Raw genomic sequence first — 17715 nt, 5'->3', positions numbered from 1 at the left:
TTTGCCTTATATATTGAGGTGCTCCTATGTTGGGTGCATAAATATTTACAATTGTTATATCTTCTTCTTGGATCGATCCCTTGATCATTATGTAGTGTCCTTCTTTGTCTCTTCTAATAGTCTTTATTTTAAAGTCTATTTTGTCTCATATGAGAATTACTACTCCAGCTTTCTTTTGGTTTACATTTGCATGCAATATCTTTTTCCATCCCCTCACTTTCAGTCTGTATGTGTCTCTAGGTCTGAAGTGGGTCTCTTGTAGACAGCATATATATGGGTCTTGTTTTTGTATCCATTCAGCCACTATGTGTCTTTTGGTGGGAGCATTTAATCTCTTTACATTTAAGGTAATTATCGATATGTATGTTCCTATTCCCATTTTCTTAATTGTTTGGGGTTTCTTATTGTAGGTCTTTTCCTTCTCTTGTGTTTCTTGCCTAGAGAAGGTCCTTTAGCGTTTGTTTTAAAGCTGGTTTGGTGGTGCCGAACTCTCTCAGCTTTTGCTTGTCTGTAAAGGTTTCAATTTCTCCATCAAATCTGAATGAGATCCTTGCTGGGTAGAGTAATCTTGGTTGCAGGTTTTTCTCCTTCATCACTTTAAATATGTCCTGCCAGTCCCTTCTGGCTTGAAGAGTTTCTGCTGAAAGAAGAGCTGTTAACCTTATGGGGGTTCCCTTGTGTGTTATTTGTTGTTTTTCCCTTGCTGCTTTTAATATGTTTTCTTTCTATTTAACTTTTGACAGTTTGATTAATATGTGTCTTGGCGTATTTCTCCTTGGATTTATCCTGTATGGGACTCTCTGTGCTTCCTGGACTTGATTAACTATTTCCTTTCCCATATTAGGGAAGTTTTCAACTATAATCTCTTCAAATATTTTCTCAGTCCCTTTTTTATTTCTCTTCGTCTTCTGGGACCCCTAATTCAAATGTTGGTGCGTTTAATGTTGTCCCAGAGGTCTCTGAGACTATCCTGAATTCTTTTCATTCTTTTTTCTTTATTCTGCTCTGCAGTAGTTATTTCCACTATTTTACCTTCCAGGTCACTTATCCGTTCTTCTACCTCAGTTATTCTGCTATCGATCCCTTCTAGAGAATTTTTAATTTCATTTATTGTGTTGTTTGTCACTGTTTGTTTGCTCTTTAGTTCTTCTAGGTCCTTGTTAAACATTTCTTGTATTTTCTCCATTCTATTTCCAAGACTTTGGATCTTTACTGTCATTATTCTGAATTCTTCTTCAGGTAGACTATTTCCTCTTCATTTGTTACGTCTGGTGGGTTTTTTCCTTGCTTCTTCATCTGCTGTGTGTTTTTCTGTTTTGTCATTTTGCTTAACTTACTGTGTTTGGGGGTCTCCTTTTTGCAGGCTGCAGGTTCATAGTTCCCGTTGTTTTTGGTGTCTGCCCCCAGTGGGTAAGCTTGGGTCAGTGGGTTGTTTAGGCTTCCTGGTGGAGGGGACTGGTGCCTGTGTTCTGGTGAATGAGGCTGGATCTTGTCTTTCTGGTGGGCAGGTCCACGTCTGGTGGTGTGTTTTGGGGTGTCTGTGGCCTTATTATGATTTTAGGCAGCCTCTCTGCTAATGGGTGGGGTTGTGTTCCTTTCTTGCTAGTTGTTTGGCATAGGGTGTCCAGCACTGTAGCTTGCTGGTCGTTGAGTGGAGCTGCGTCTTAGCGTTGAGATGGAGACCTCTGGGAGAGCTTTCACTGTTTGATATTATGTGGAGCTGGGAGGTCTCTGGTGGACCAATGTCCTGAACTCAGCTTTCCCACCTCAGAGGCACAGGCCTGACACCCAGCCGGAGCATGAAGACCCTGTCAGCCACACAGCTCAGATGAAAAGGGAGCAAAAAAGAAAGAAAACAATAAAATAAAATAAAGTTATTTAAATAAAAAATAATTATTAAAAATAAAAAAAATTAAAGAGTAATGTAAAAAAAAGAAGAGAGCAGCCAAACCATAAAACAAATCCACCAATGATAACAAGCACTAAAAACTACACTTAAAACAAAAGAAAAAAGCAAAAACAGAAAGAACCCTAGGACAAATGGTAAAAGCAAAGTTGTACAGACAAAATCACACAAAGAAACATACACACACACACACACACACTCACAAAAAGAGAAAAAGGAAAAAAAAAATCATTGCTTCCAAAGTCCACCACCTCAATTTTGGGATAACTCATTGTCTATTCAGGTATTCCACAGATGCAGGGTTCATTAAGTTGATTGTGGAGATTTAATCCACTGCTCCTGAGGCTGCTGGGAGAAATTTCCCATTCTTTTCTTTGTTCGCACAGCTCTTGGGGTTCAGCTTTGGATTTGGCCCCGCCTCTGCGTGTAGGTCACCTGAGGGCGTTTGTTCTTCGCTCAGACAGGACGGGGTTAAAGGAGCTGCTGATTAGGGGCCTCTGGCTCAGGCCAGGGGGAGGGAGGGGTACGGAATGCGGGTTGAGCCTGCGGCGGCAGAGGCCAGTGTTACGTTGCAACAGCCTGAAGTGTGCCATGTATTTTCCCAAGGAAGTTGTCCCTGGATCACGGGACCCTAGCAGTGGCAGGATGCACAGGGTCTTGGGAGGGGAGGTGTGGTTAGTGACCTGTGCTTGCACACAGGTTTCTTGGTGGCTGCAGCAGCAGCCTTAGCATTTCATGTCTGTCTCTGGTGTCCACACTGATAGCCGCAGCTCGCACCCTGAAACAATGGTCTCTTGCCTCTTAGGCAGGTCCAGACTTTTTCCCGGACTCCCTCCCGGCTAGCTGTGGTGCACTAGCCCCCTTCAGGCTGTGTTCACGCAGCCAACCCCAGTCCTGTCCCTGGGATCTGACCTCCAAAGCCTGAGCCTCACCTCCCAGCCCCTGCCCATCCTGGCATGTGAGCAGACAAGCCTCTCAGGCTGGTGAGTGCTGGTTGGCATCGATCCTCTGTGTGGGAACCTCTGCGCTTTGCCCTTTGCATCCCTGTTGCTGTGCTCTCCTCCATGGCTCCACAGCTTCCCTCCCGCCATACCCTGTCTTAGCCAGTGAAGGGGCTTCCTAGTGTATGGAAACTTTTCCTCCCTCACAGCTCCCTCCCAGAGGTGCAGGTCCTGTCCCTATTCTTTTGTCTCTGTTTTTTCTTTTGCCCTGCCCAGGTACGTGGGGAGTTTCTTGCCTTTTGGGAAGTCTGAGGTCTTCTGCCAGCGTTCAGTAGGTGTTCTCTAGGAGTTGTTCCACATGTAGATGTATTTCTGATGTATTTGTGGGGAGGAAGGTGATCTCCGCGTCTCACTCCTCTGCCATCTTGAAGGTCTGCCTTGCAAATAATTTTGCTGATCACTGCCTAGAAGTACAGGATTCAAAGATGGGAAAATAAAACAAATTTTAAAAACTTGGCCCTTCTTAATGTAATGAGAGACACTTTAACGGCAAAGTGTAAATAGATTGATTTGTGCTAACCTAAAGGTATGCAAAGAGGGCTATGGGAAAAAATTGAAAGGAGTCACCCAGTTGTCTTATGGGTAGGGGGAGAGGTTTAGATCACATCATGGAAAAGATCTTGTTTGAATAGGGTCTTAAAAGATGAGAGGGTGGGTTTCAAGTAGGCAGAGAGATAGACATTTGGCCTACAGTTTCAAGTAGGCAGAGAGATAGACATTTGGCCTACATTTTCATGGGATCCTTGTATCCCTGAAGCCAGTCCGTGGATTCCTGGTTCAGAATCCCTCCTTAGGAAATTATACCCAGGGAACCTACAATCACCGCCAAGCCTCACCATGAATAAATTACTGTCTCTTTTAACAGTCTTTTAAATGTTAGATTATAACTGTATCTTTTTCTTATACTTTTCTTGAATTCTCTTCATGCTTGGGAGGATTTAGTTCAAAGAACTGAATTGTCTATGGAGAAAGAAAAGAATTTTTATAATGATTAAGGTAAAACTTTGCTGGTCCGTAAAGATAATAGACAAGCATGCTAATTAAGCTAGCAACCAGGAAGCAGCTGCTTGAGGTAATGCAGATGTTCCTTGAGTTTGGGTTTAGCAAGTGAGTTAGGGGTCCTCAAGACCATCCTCCGGCTTGATGATTTGCTAGAAGAATTCACAGGACCCAGAAAAGCTGTTATACTCATGGTTTTTAATTTATTACAGTGGAAAGATACATATTAAAATCATCTAAAGGAAAAGGGACGCCTCATGGGGCAAAGTCCAGGAGAAACCCAGTACAAGCTTCCAGATGTTCTCTCCCAGTACAGTAGCACAGGTGCACTCCATAGCTTAGCAATGATGTATGACAGAACATGTGAAGTGTTGCCAACCAGGGAAGCTTACCAGAGCCTTGGTGTCCAGGGTTTTTACTGGGGTTCAGTCACAAAGGGTTTGCAGCATTCTTATCAGGGAGAATATTTCAAGGTGTCAGAGCTCATCTCCCAGGAACTGGCCAAGGGCCAGTCCTGAAGACAGGCCTTTCTTGGGGATGTGCAAGGTTTCAGCAACTTGGGCCTGCTGAGTGAACCCTTTCCTGCACACCAAGTTAGCTGTTCAGAGTTAGCTAGCTTTCTTCTGGCCTGCCCGCCTAGCCACTCTTTTTCTAGTTACAGTAGGCCTCTCATCACAGATGGCCATTCTGCAAACCTGTACTCTTCCTTTTCCCTTAACAACATGTAATTGTAAAGTTTGATTGGACTCAAGGACATATGTGTGCTTTGTTGTTTCATGAGATCCTAGTGATCTGTCACTCATTCAGCACTTTTTGAATGTTGCTGTGTACCAGGCCTAGTTTTAGATGTGGATCATGAGGGAGAGGAAAAAATAACAGTTCTGGTAAGCAGTGTATGCTTTGGGGAACACTTAATCTTGTTGGAGAGCTTAGTGAAAGGTTGTATGTGTGTATGGGAAGGTGTTGGTGATAATTAGAAGACTTCCCTTAAGTTGAGTATAAATATCAAATAGATAAAAGTGGGCATGGAGCTAGTGTTTCTCCAGTCATTTCTGTAGCCAGTTGCCTGTGTGATTGGAGCACATATGTATTGTTACCTTGCTTATGAGAAAGTACCCTAATCCTAGTTAGAAGATACATGTCTTTTGGGGATTTGCAAAGGAGAAAGGAATGTCTGGCTCAATACAAATCTATTTCCATTACTCCATTACCATAAACTTACCCTGACATTTCCAACCTACAGTGAGGAGGTGGTAGTATTTTCACATTGCTCCCCAGTCGGGGGAATATATGAATGCCTAGTTTTGGACCAATAAGAATAAGTATAACCTTTGTAAATTTCAGTGTACTTTGTTTCAAATGGGAGGGCAAATGCTTACCTTACATTGATGAAATTGCATGTAACAGTTTTTCTATACTTGGAAGCCAAAAGTTTTAGGAAAAAGCCTGGGTCCAAATTTCAACATGTTTGGCTCCTACATATGTGTGCTTCTTAACAGAATTTGGAACTTCTCAGGTTAACAAAGAGTTTGGTTTTTTGAACAGAGCAAAGAAATTGTATAATTATAATAGAATCAGGAATGTATTAGTACAGAGAATATGGGATAATTTAAAATTGTTAACCTTGAGAATTTTTTCTGATAGGATCTTTTCTTTTCCCCCCAGCATTACAGTGTTTCTGCCACCTTTGTACAAAAGACAATTTTACTTGTGTCACAGATGGGCTCTGCTTTGTCTCTGTCACAGAGACCACAGACAAAGTTATACATAATAGCATGTGTATAGCTGAAATCGACCTAATTCCACGAGACAGGCCATTTGTATGTGCACCATCTTCAAAAACTGGGTCTGTTACTACAACATATTGCTGCAATCAGGACCACTGCAATAAAATAGAACTCCCAACTGTTGGTAAGTTGTTGTATAAGTTTTTTCTTGATACTACAAGAAAAGCTCTTAGACTCTATGATTTTAGAGCTGGAAGGGATCTTAGAAATAGTCTATCCCAGTTTATTCAGTATAGAGGCAAGAAGTAACTTGTCCAAAGTAGTAGTTATAAGGGTAGCCAAGATCCTGTCTCCTGCGTGTGTGTTGTTTGAGAAGGTGGTTCCAAGATACTTTCTCTGAGGTCTGTTGTGCCTAAAAGGGTAGCCTCCTTTAGAGAATCCTGATAAAGCCCACCATAGCAGTATGTCCTCAGAGTGAAATTTTTTCCTTGAATAATGCTCCTGTCTTTTAAAGCAGTCAGTAATGGGCGGGAATTGAGAGCAGCACTAAACAGTCCAGGTGCCTTCGTTTTGTAATATCATCTTGCCTTATGATCTTTATGTATAAATTATTATATACGATTTCTCGGTTTTTGGTCCTTCACCATAGTTTACATTTTAAAATGTCCTGGAAGAGCCAGGAATTTGAGCCAGAGCTTCATAAATGCTTAGGATTAGATTAATTTTAAGGTTCTGATTTAAGATGCCAGTCTGAGCTCATCTGTTTAACTCTTCTGGCACTTTCCCCAAATCCAAAATACCTACTATAATAATCAAAGGTGTTACAAAAATGAGGAAAACCTATATTAATGCTAAGAGAATTAATGGAAGAAATGCCACCCACATGCCTATAGTTGTGAGGAACTCTGCAGTTTATAGTGCAGATTATAACAGATTAGTGAAGAACTAACTATAGGAAAAGAAGTAGGTGAAAGACCCTCTTGCAGAATCCCACCAATACCTTAAGCTGAGGGGCTGGGTGTGAGGCTAGGCTACAGGGGCAAACTCTCAATTCTCCTTTAGGAAGCACCTGCTTTCAGTGCTCACTTTCCACTCAGAGTTGGTCTAGGCATCATGCTAATTAAAGTAGGAAGCACTGCTGTAGCTCAGAGGAAACGGGCCAGTCCTGCCAGTTGTAGAAGGAAGGCAGTCCTCCACCTAGTTCGAGTGATAACAGCAAAGTAAAACCAAATCTTCAGCATGATAGAGAAGGTCCCTGTGGCAAAGCTCTGTCAGACTAATTTTTCTGACTTTTATATAGGCATCTGCAATTCTAATATGATAAAGAATGATAATTCCAGAATTACCCATTTCCATTATTTGAAATGGCTTGAAATATCAGAATGGAGACTCACAAAACCTTATGAAGAGCTCACTTTATTTTTAATGCTAAAATACACAAATACCTCATCCCCAGGTCCCTGATAATCAGACAGCAAAAAAATTTACCAAATGGAAAGATTCCGTGCTTCAAAAGAAGTGAACTGAACTGGATAAATGAGAGTAGATGTCATCCTATGAAATACACTTACAACATGTTAGGGAAGAACTTTCAGACAGTCCAAGGTCTGTTTTCAGTTGTTCACAATGAAATGAGAGCATTTCACAGTTGTTAAGATTGCTTTCAGATGAAAAGCTCAATTGATGAATTATTTTTAAAAATGCAGTACTGAAAGTGAACAGCAGACTGGATGTTGTAACTTTATTGTCAAGTGTGAGACAAGCTTAAAGCAAGACAAACTTGAGAAATTGTGTTACAATTCAGAGAAAAAGACAGTTGGTGAGCAAATTAAGAGACATAGAGGACAGATCTAGGTGATCCAATATGCTTAGCATAAAACCAGAAAAGGGCAAAAGGACAGAAGAGAGAAGAAATACTATGTAAAATTAATGAAAAAATACTTAATCAAATATATATAATGAAAAAAACTATCAGTTTTCAAGAATAAAGAAAAATTGTGCACACATTCAGCACAAGTGAACATTGGTTACCTATAAAAGGAAAAAAAAGTTCAGACTTTTTGCTTTTTTTAAATACCAGAAGGCAATGGAATATCATAACATTGCTTGTTACCCAAAATTCTTTAGATGAGCCAAGATTTTTCATATATAAAGGCAACAAGCATCTTTAGATAATTTAAGTATTCAGTGTATAAGGACCCATATACTCTTTCTGAAAGGAATTACTAGAATTAGGATTCTTTATCATATGAAATCAATCCAAATAAAGATCTCAAGAATGATAAAGATGTGATGTGAAAGAAAGGGTGGTGAGCCGTGAACCAGCATGTGTCAGAATGAATGCCAAAACAGCTGTAATTAATGTGTTTCTGAAACAATGCAAATTATTAATTGTTAAAAGAGATTATAAAAAAAAGATCTTTAATTAAAAGCCTAAGTGATTAAAATAAACTAGAAAGTATACACATGCAAACTATTTTAAAAAAAGAGGATATATTTTTGCATGAAAAAAATTGGTGGAGATATATACACAGGTGAGTTTGGGGGGGATGGTGAGGCTGTAGTTAATTTTTTAAAAAATTTTGCTCATCTGTATTTATACTTTTAAATTTTTTTTCCTGCTATGAGCATATACTAGCCTTGGAATAAGAAGATAAGCCAAACTACTTTTTTAAAAAAAAGAAAAAGAAGACAGTGACTTAAGAAGAAATATTTAATGGGAGTTGTTCCAGATTATTGGTTCTTCTATTAGCGATCTGACAGGGCTAAGTGGGGTGGGGGGTGGTCCTACAGTGTTTGTGGTAGCTGGCCTTGTTATTTAGGGGATGGCTGAAGACTTCAGGAAGACTTAAGTGGATGTTGACAGAGCTGGTCATCATAAAAGGAGAGCCAATGGGAGAAGATTAAGTGCTTCACTTGTTAGGGGTTTGAACTTTATGAGCTGCTGTGATGAGGCTCTGACTAATGGTGGTAGTGGCCAACTGCAGGAAATGTGGAGGATTTAGGAAATTGTGGATGCCGCCTACAGTGTTATTGTTGTTGATGTTTATTTCACTTGAGGCCCTTTTCCAGGAAAGCCATCATCTGGCCTTGGTCCTGTTGAACTGGCAGCTGTCATTGCTGGACCAGTATGCTTCGTCTGCATCTCACTCATGTTGATGGTCTATATCTGCCATAACCGCACTGTCATTCACCATCGAGTGCCAAATGAAGAGGATCCTTCATTAGATCGCCCCTTTATTTCAGAGGGTACTACGTTAAAAGATTTAATTTATGATATGACAACATCAGGTTCTGGATCAGGTAATGTATTTGTTTTTTTCTTTTTCCTAAGATGTCTTTTTTAAATTAACTGTGTTATTTATTAGTTAGCTAAGCCAGTTGGCTTAGTATGTTAAAACTTGTAACTTTCAAAACATTCTCACCTTCTCATGACTGTGAGAATAAGGACAGTTATTCCTCTGTAGCTGAGGCCGAAGTTCACAGATGTTCAAATAATCTGCATTTTACACATTCTCTTCAGGACTGTTTAGCAGCTTTATTTTTGTATTGAAAGCAGGCATGACAGAGAGTGTGTCTGGAATTGTGAAGGTTATTTGCTTTTTCAACATTAAATCGCTGTCTCTGGCTCAGGCCTAGTTTTTTATTAAACTAATGAATTTTTAGTCATTTTCTCACTTTAGAAAAAAGTCTGACCATCTTGTTATTTAATATAGCTTTATGGATCCATGGCCCTTCTGATATTTGCTTTTCTCAGTTCTTTTTGATTTTTGTGGGATCAGAAATAGATTATCTAATTACCTGAAGCAAATTTTGGTATAGCAATCAGTGCTTCATATTTAAATCAAAAAGGGATTTATTTTTCACTTTTTCTTACATGTGCTTTGGAAGGATACTAAGAGAAGACTCCTATCCTCTACAGTATTGTAATCTGACACTTAATTCCTAGCCAGGAATTAAGAGATCTAGATTCCAGTGCAAGCTTTGTCATTGATTGGCTGTCTTATCTTGGTTAAACCATGTTTTCTCCTTGGGCTTCTGTTTCCTCATCAGAAATATGCGACAGATACTGTTGATAATAATACTTAAAGTGGTTTGTTAGGACTTTTAAATGAGATGTACTGTCCTTTAAAAAGTATATTTTTAAATATTCATGGATAAAAAGATTTTAAAATATACGTATAATGAAAATTTCATGAATTTTATAATCAAGTGATTAAAGGAACTTTATTTTTTTTTAATTAATTAATTTTATTTTTTGGCCGCGTTGGGTCTTTGTTGCTGCGCGCAGGCTTTCTCTAACTGTGGCGAGCGGGGGCTACTCTTCTCTTGTTGCAGAGCACGGGCTCTAGGTGCGTGGACTTCAGTAGTTGTGGCATGCGGGCTCAGTAGTTGTGGAGCACGGGCTTAGTTGCTCCATGGCATGTGGGATCTTCCCCGACCAGGGCTTGAACCCTTGTCCTCTGCATTGGCAGGCAGATTCTTAACCACTGTGCCACCGGGGAAGTCCCTGAAGGAACTTTAAAGCAGAAATTGTGACTGGGGGAGGAATATGACTCTGAAGCACAAAATCACACCTGATGATACAGAAAGTTCACATAATGACAAATGTCTTTAAGGGAATGAAGGTATATTCATATATATGTATGTATGTTTATTCATTTAAATATGAAGAAACTGATTTCATGACATAAAGTTTTCTTCTGTAGAATTTGGCCGTACATATTCAGTAAGTGAGTTCTGCCCATGACTGCTAGGATACATACAGGCTTACGGTGGAGCCCGGGTCTCTTAAGGCAGCCTTTAGGGATCCCTGTGACTGTTGTGAGGTGGGAGGCAGTGACTGGCTGGATTGAGATGGAGCAGCCTTAGTACTAAAGATGTGACAGTCTTTGGGCAGGAGTGGTGGAGGAGTGGAGAGAGATTATTTTAGGGTTCTCCTTTGATTCTGAGTTAGTTCAGAGGGTTCCCAAAGAATATGTGGCTCATTCTAGAAGCTAACCTGGACCAACAAAATATGATAAGGGCCAAAGTCACAGAAAATTAGGGTGGCTTTAGATCATTTGGAATTAATCCCTTGGACCTTCTCTCTTGTTGCCACACTTACACCCAGAGAAATCAGAGCAGCTCATGCCACTTGGCACAGTGGTATGTATCAGGCCTCAAGGAGAGCAAGCCTACCTAAAGGATTAAAAGAAATTGCTGTCTGGATAGCAGTTTGTTTCTGAATAAGAATATATTTATTTACCTTTTAAGATACAGACATGAAGTAAAGAATGGAATTGTAGTAAAGAATGGAATTGTTCTTTTTCCATTTTATCTATATTTCTAGATCTGTCAGGGACCCAGCTCTATTGTTGAAAGCTTCTCTCCCTCCTTTTATGCCTCCTTTTACACCCTGCAAAAACTTGAATGCATTGTTTGCCAGCTCTGTGGCTTTGGGCAGTTAGCTGATGTCTCATGCCTGAGTTATTTCATCTTTAAAATGAAAGTAATGAACCCTGCCCAGTGTACATTACTGGATTGTTGTGAGGTTCAAATGAAACGAGATGTTTGTGTGAAAGCACTTAAGCACTTGGTAGATTGTAAAGTTATATCCAAATGACAGGTGTTATTCTTATTGAAAAGATATTTGGGAAAAAAATCTGATATACAGTATGAATTTGCTGCATTTTACAGAAAAACTAGTTTAAGGCCTCCTTCCCTGTTATAGTTTATTCTGTGTTAATGGCTTTCAGATTTATCCACACAGAAGCTATCTTCTGTTGAATGACAGCAGAAAATTCCATTGCTTTTTCTTCTATTTATTATAAAGCCTGAATGCCATTTCATGAATGGGACTCATGCCTCTGAGTAAGTCAAATGTCTGTGTATAATGTCCTTTTTAGTTCTTTCACTCATTGAGGAAAAGATAAAACATTTTATGTTATGAATTCAAATGTTTATTTCTTAGTACTATGACCATAATTGAGGAAAGGCCCTATCTCTCTCTTTCAAAGACTGTACTTTTAACTTAGGAATTGCAGGGAGACAATGGAGAGAGGTGTTATGGAACCTAGCTCTAAACTTAAAGCTAATCGTATCCCTGTTGCATTTATTTGAATCACAGGTTGTGCATGCGCCCATATTTAAGCTGTCATTAGATTGCAAAGTATGTGGGAACATGCAAACATGTGCCAGATTTATTTATTTGGTTGTGCTGGGTCTTAGTTGCGGCAGGCAGGCTCCTTAGTTGTGGCACATGGGCTCCCTAGTTGTGGCACTCACGCGGGATACAGCTCCCCAACCAGAGATCGAACCCGGGCCCCCTGCATTGGGAGTGCGAGTCGCATCCACTGCACCACCAGGGAAGTCCCCTGTGTGCCAGTTTTTGAGAGTGTGCGTCTCTTAGGCCAATGTTTATTATGTCTCATTCATGCTTATGATCTCTTTAATGCATGCATGTCCTTCAGGTCTTATTTCTCTTGTTCACTGCATGTAAAGGTGCTTGGACCCTGTTTCCCTATTGAAGTTTTCTCTCAAGCAGTTCTAAAAGGCACAAAAGTAAAGCAGAGAATATAGAGATCTGAATTAGGCCTGTTTATTTTTGTCATTAGAAGAAAACTATTACTTTTTAAAAAATGCTCAGATTTTCATGTGGGTTATGGTAACCAAATACAGATAATATGATAAATCTAGATTTGATTTTTAATTCTAGTTCTGCATCTAGAATCCAGTTGTGAAGGGGAAGACAAAGACTTTCTTTGTCCTGTTAGGTAGGCTTTCTTGACCCTGCGTGAGTCCTGAATGTGTCAGGCATTTTCAGACTTCCCATTTGCTATTCCCTTTCTTCTTTATTCCCTGCATTTGTAACTTCCAGATCAGCCTCCTGAAATGAACTCTTAAGTATACTTTAAATCTTTAAGTACATGGTGTGGCCCTGTTCAAAGGCTTTAAGAAAATTTTGTAAGTTAGTGTCTACTGTAAACAACATAATTAGGAATTGGTTATTCATAATACAAAAGAGCTCCTGGATTTAAATAAGGATTTTTCACAGATTTATTTTTAACCAGCAGTCTCCTTATAAAAACAGTTGTTTACAATTAGACTGCTAACTACTTTGTAGGAAGTAGGGAGGATGGATAGAGCAAGGGGAAGGAAGGATCTATTTGAGAAACTTAAAGATGAAAAAAGACAAAGATTTAACATTTGGATTTATAAGTATTTCACACCAGAGAATCAAAGAGACCAGATAATTTTATTTACTTCCATTAGTTTAATTTGATCTAGCAGGCAACTCAAGATAGATTATAAGTGACACAAATTTATGTGTATTAGACTGTATAAATAGAATACCGTAGAACACGATGTACACTGGTATTTTGTGTCAGTATAATTTGACAGTTCTTAGTCCATGGGGAATTGGAATAGTCCCAAATATAGTGTTACTTAAATTTTGTAGGTAGTTAGTAAATACTTTTATGTAAATGAAATAAGTGTGGTAATATTTAAAACTATGTATTTTATAGTAAGGCAAGTTCAGTTAGTGAGAAAATTGCCAATGTCTCATCACCAAGGTAAGTTACTTGGCATCTTTCCTTAAGATATTAGTGTTGCCTAGGCAGCCAGTTCCTGGTGCGTAAATTGGTAAATTGCTTGCCTTGAAATGGTTTCTGTGATAATTTTTAATGATTTATTAAAAGTTAGACCAGAATTTACTTCTACATTTCTTATGCTTACACACTTTTCTCCTCCCATTTGTAAAACTGTTACCAGACTCATCTTTCTGAAATGAGATTTTTAAATTATTTCTTTCCATTCATGAAATGAATGGAAATGCTTACTAGTTCCTCTTTCACCCACAGCTCTCATTGGTCATCTTGAGCCGGGCATTCAGTACTCTTCACATTCTGGTGCAACTTCTCTTCTACTGTTTAACTACATACATCCTTTTTTTTTTTTTTTTTTTTTTTGCGGTATGCGGGCGGCCTCTCCTGTTGCGGAGCACAGGCTCTGGACGCACAGGCTCAGCGGCCATGGCTCACGGGCCCAGCCGCTCCGCGGCACGTGGGATCTTCCCGGACCGGGGCACGAGCCCGTGTCCCCTGCATTGGCAGGCGGACTCTCAACCACTGCGTCACCAGGGAAGTCCCCCATACATCGTTTTTCTGCTTATCTATCTAAGCTGGTTCCCTAAACATGTATCATCCATTTCTTTCTTCTACTTTTGCTTGCATATTCCTCCTACCTAAACACCTTACCTCCTTGTCTTCTTCTTTGGTCCTATCACTTCTGTAAAGGACAATCTAAATTCAGCTTATCTTTTAAAGCCTACCTTGACTCTCTAGGCAGGAGTTTCTGGATTCTTCTATTGTATTTATTATTTTCCTTTTATCGTGAATTATTGTTTTTGCAAATTTACTCTATATTTCCTCAGTGAGATTGTAAGTTCCTTTAAGGAGTTAAACCTTTCTGAGTCACTCTTTTAATGCCTATCGTGGTGTTAGAAACAGGTACCGATATTGGTTGTTTGTGTCGAATACTATTTCTTTTTATCTTTAGGTTTACCATTGCTTGTTCAGAGGACAATTGCGAGAACTATTGTGTTACAAGAAAGTATTGGCAAAGGTCGTTTTGGAGAAGTTTGGCGAGGAAAATGGAGAGGAGAAGAAGTTGCTGTTAAAATATTCTCCTCTAGAGAAGAACGTTCATGGTTCCGTGAGGCAGAGATTTATCAGACCGTCATGTTACGTCATGAAAACATCTTGGGATTTATAGCAGCAGACAATAAAGGTGAGTAACATTTGCTTCTCCTTTGAGTGTTACAAAATATATTTAATCCTTTCCACAAATAAGACTATTAAACATTGTCATATTTGATGAGAAATGGATGTTTTTAATATAAATTAGACCCATTAAGTAAAATAGAATATATTAGAAGCCTTTAGAAACAGGAACTTCTTAAAGATTTTCTTGACTCTTGACAACATGTTCCTAAACCTCTAATTGCTTTATAAAATGTAAAGAGCTGTTTAAAAAAAAGGAAAAAAAAAAGGTTACGTGCTTTTGTTGTTTGGTTCTGGGAAGTTAGTTACTGAGGATAGTCATAACTATTTATAAAATTTATAAACTCTGGTTGCCCAGAGTTTTGAGATAGGCTAGAGCTCATATATGTTTCCTTTTAATCTCTTCCTGACCATTAGGGCATTCTAATATTTCCTAATGACCTTATGTATAGGGAGAGTAAGAATAACTTCTCAGTGTATTTTGTGTTTAAATTGCTAAGGGCTAAATAGATTAATCTTTTAAGTAAACTCACTTAAATAGAGAAATGGTTTCTCCAAAACCACCTTGCCCTTAGTAACCATGTGGACCTTTTCTTGCCTGTGGTACACAGGTGCTTGAGGCCTGGGGGCAGATGCTGAAGCAAGTGAGGAAGCCATGTCAGTAGACAGTCAACATGAGAGGTGACTGAAAAGTGAAAAGTGACTTCAGACTGCACTTAATTTACTTTCCTGGTTCAGTTATTATAGTAGTGCCCACAATCCTACCTTTATAGCTTTTGTCAGAGGCTTGTATTGGGTTGGCCAAAAAGTTCATTTGGGATTTTCTGTGAGATGTTACAGAAAAACCCAAATGAACTTTTTGGCCAACCCAGTATTACAACTTGACTCTCATCACACCCACCCTGAATCAGTTGTATTTCCCAGCTTTCCTATTTTTTTAAAAAACTGCTATCATCTTTTTTAAAGGCCATAACCATAGTCATCTTTTTACTTCTGTCCCTTCCCATTTTCTTCAGCAATATTTATTTCTTTGAAATATTAACAATGTTTAATCTCAGTTTGTGTTCATGGGTGATTTTGATTTTTCTTTTTGCTTCTCTGTATTTTCAAATTTATTTACAACAAACATTTATTACTTGTTTTTTTAAACTTTTATTTATAGAAAATTTCCAGTATATAGAAAAGCAGAGAATAGTATAATGAACCCCCATCACCCAGCTTCAACAATTATCAGCTCACTGCCAACCATATTTGAGCTCTGATTCCACCTACTCTGCCCCCTCTGAATTATTTGAAGCTAATCCCAGATAGCGTATCTTTTCATCCATAAATATCTCAGTTTGTATCTTTAGATTATGGGGAATCTTTTTTTTGTGAAACATAACAATACTACCATTGTCCATTTTTAAAATGCCATCAAATATCTAGTCAGTTTCACATTTCTGCAATGGTCTCCCCCCCCAACCTTTTTTTTTTTTTAATTGGTTATTCACTTTAGGATCCATTGCATTTGGTTGATATTTATCTTAAATCCCTTAAAATCACTAGGGTTCCCCTTTGTCTTTTTCTTCTCGCAGTTTATTTGTTGAAGAAACTGGATTGTTTGTCCTATAGGGCTTATCATATTCTAGATTTGCTAATTGAATTCTTATAGTATCTCTGAACTTGCTCCTTGTATAATTTGAAAACTGGTAGTTAAAATTAGAGACTGAATCTGATTATTTTATTGGTTTCCTGAAAAAATATACTTTTTACATATTCTTTCTATTGCATCAAATCAGGTGTATAAGTGTGATTATCTGCTTTTTGTGACTTAGGGGCAGTGATGGATGTAAGCAGGGATTATCAATAGATACTACCAATTCAGTATTACTTAATTTAAAAACAAAACAAACAAAAGCAGTGATCATAGTCTGACCAGTCCTTAGTTTTCACTTTCTTCTGTCTTCGACACCGTTTAGCTTCTCCCCCAACCCTTAAAACAACCTTTGTATTCTGTGACCCTGGACTTTTTTTTCTGCGGAACGCGGGCCTCTCACTGCTGTGGCCTCTCCCGCTGCGGAGCACAGGCTCCGGACGCGCAGGCTCAGCGGCCATGGCTCACAGGCCCAGCCGCTCCGTGGCATGTGGGATCTTCCCGGACCGGGGCACGAACCCGTGTCCCTTGCATCAGCAGGTGGACTCTCAACCACTGTGCCACCAGGGAAGCCCCTGGACTTTATTTCTTAATAGGTGTTTTTGTTTTCTGAAACTCTTCTTAATATGAGTTTCAGAAAACAAAACTTTTCTTAATATGAAGGCTCTAATTCTACAAATAGTAATTTCTCCCTCAAAGAACTTACCCACAGTTTTGCTTTCAAACTCAATGGTAGGTAGTGGTGACTTTCAAATCTGCATTTTGAGGTTCAACCCTTACCCAGGCCCAGCATGTTTTAGGCTTGTTCCAAGTTGTAAACACACTAACCCATACAAAATGTTCCTGCTGCTGTGCCCTGAACTCTTCCTTTTCGCTCAGGCAGCAGCCAAGCTGGTACTGTCATCTGGGGGTTACCATGGGAACTGAAAACCCTGCTGGCTCTTCCCTACACCTCCTTTCTTCTTTGTCAGAATTAATGGACTTTGCCTAGAACCTAGCTCCCCACCCCCCATTCCCCTTTTCTTTATCTTTCTCATACTGATTGTTAATTCCACCTTAGACAACCCTTTATGTGGGCATAGCCTCTAATATGTCCTTCTTCCTTCCACCTCTCTTGTTACCTCAGAAAACCTCCCATTCTTCCATCTTGCTGTGTTCCTATTTATTTCTTGTATTTGTGAGCCTTTCAGAATTCAGTTATGGTTAATAAGCATGCAGATAAAGCTAGTGATGTACCTGTATCAAGGAAAGGTGTAAGTTTGAACAGAATCAGTTTACAAAGTTTATGAAGAAACAAGTTGATAAAGAACTAGTACTAGTACCATAAATATCTAAATCCTTTCAAAAATACCCAGAAATCTCCTCCAGAATCTTCTGAAAACATTTCATTCCTTAATCTTTTCTAATCAGAATTGCTTTCTTTCAATTAACAACCTTCAAAATATAGAAATTGGGCTTCCCTGGTGGCGCAGTGGTTGAGAGTCCGCCTGCCGATGCAGGGGACACGGGTTCGTGCCCCAGTCCGGGAAGATCCCACATGCCGCGGAACGGCTGGGCCTGTGAGCCATGGCCGTTGAGCCTGCGCGTCCGGAGTCCGTGCTCCGCAACGGGAGAGGCCACAACAGTGAGAGGCCCGCGCACCGCAAAAAAAAAAAAAAAAAAAAAAAAAAAAAAAATAATT

At 39.3% G+C, this 17715-nt stretch overlaps 1 protein-coding gene across 1 annotated transcript in view; it reads left to right on the top strand.

Annotated features, from left to right (window-relative positions):
* The window catches only part of TGFBR1 (transforming growth factor beta receptor 1), a 63807-nt gene that overhangs the window by 28843 nt on the left and 17249 nt on the right, over positions 1 to 17715 (top strand). Inside the window, 4 exon segments of the mRNA XM_007461649.1 lie at positions 1452 to 1458; positions 5572 to 5817; positions 8706 to 8936; positions 14175 to 14405. Coding sequence (XP_007461711.1) covers positions 1452 to 1458; positions 5572 to 5817; positions 8706 to 8936; positions 14175 to 14405 — 715 coding nt within the window.

Source organism: Lipotes vexillifer, unplaced genomic scaffold (assembly GCF_000442215.2).
Source record: "Lipotes vexillifer unplaced genomic scaffold, Lipotes_vexillifer_v1.1 scaffold809, whole genome shotgun sequence".
Lineage (NCBI taxonomy): Eukaryota > Metazoa > Chordata > Mammalia > Artiodactyla > Lipotidae > Lipotes > Lipotes vexillifer.
The sequence above is the reverse complement of the archived record's forward strand: the minus strand, read 5'-3'. Positions and strand labels throughout refer to the sequence as shown.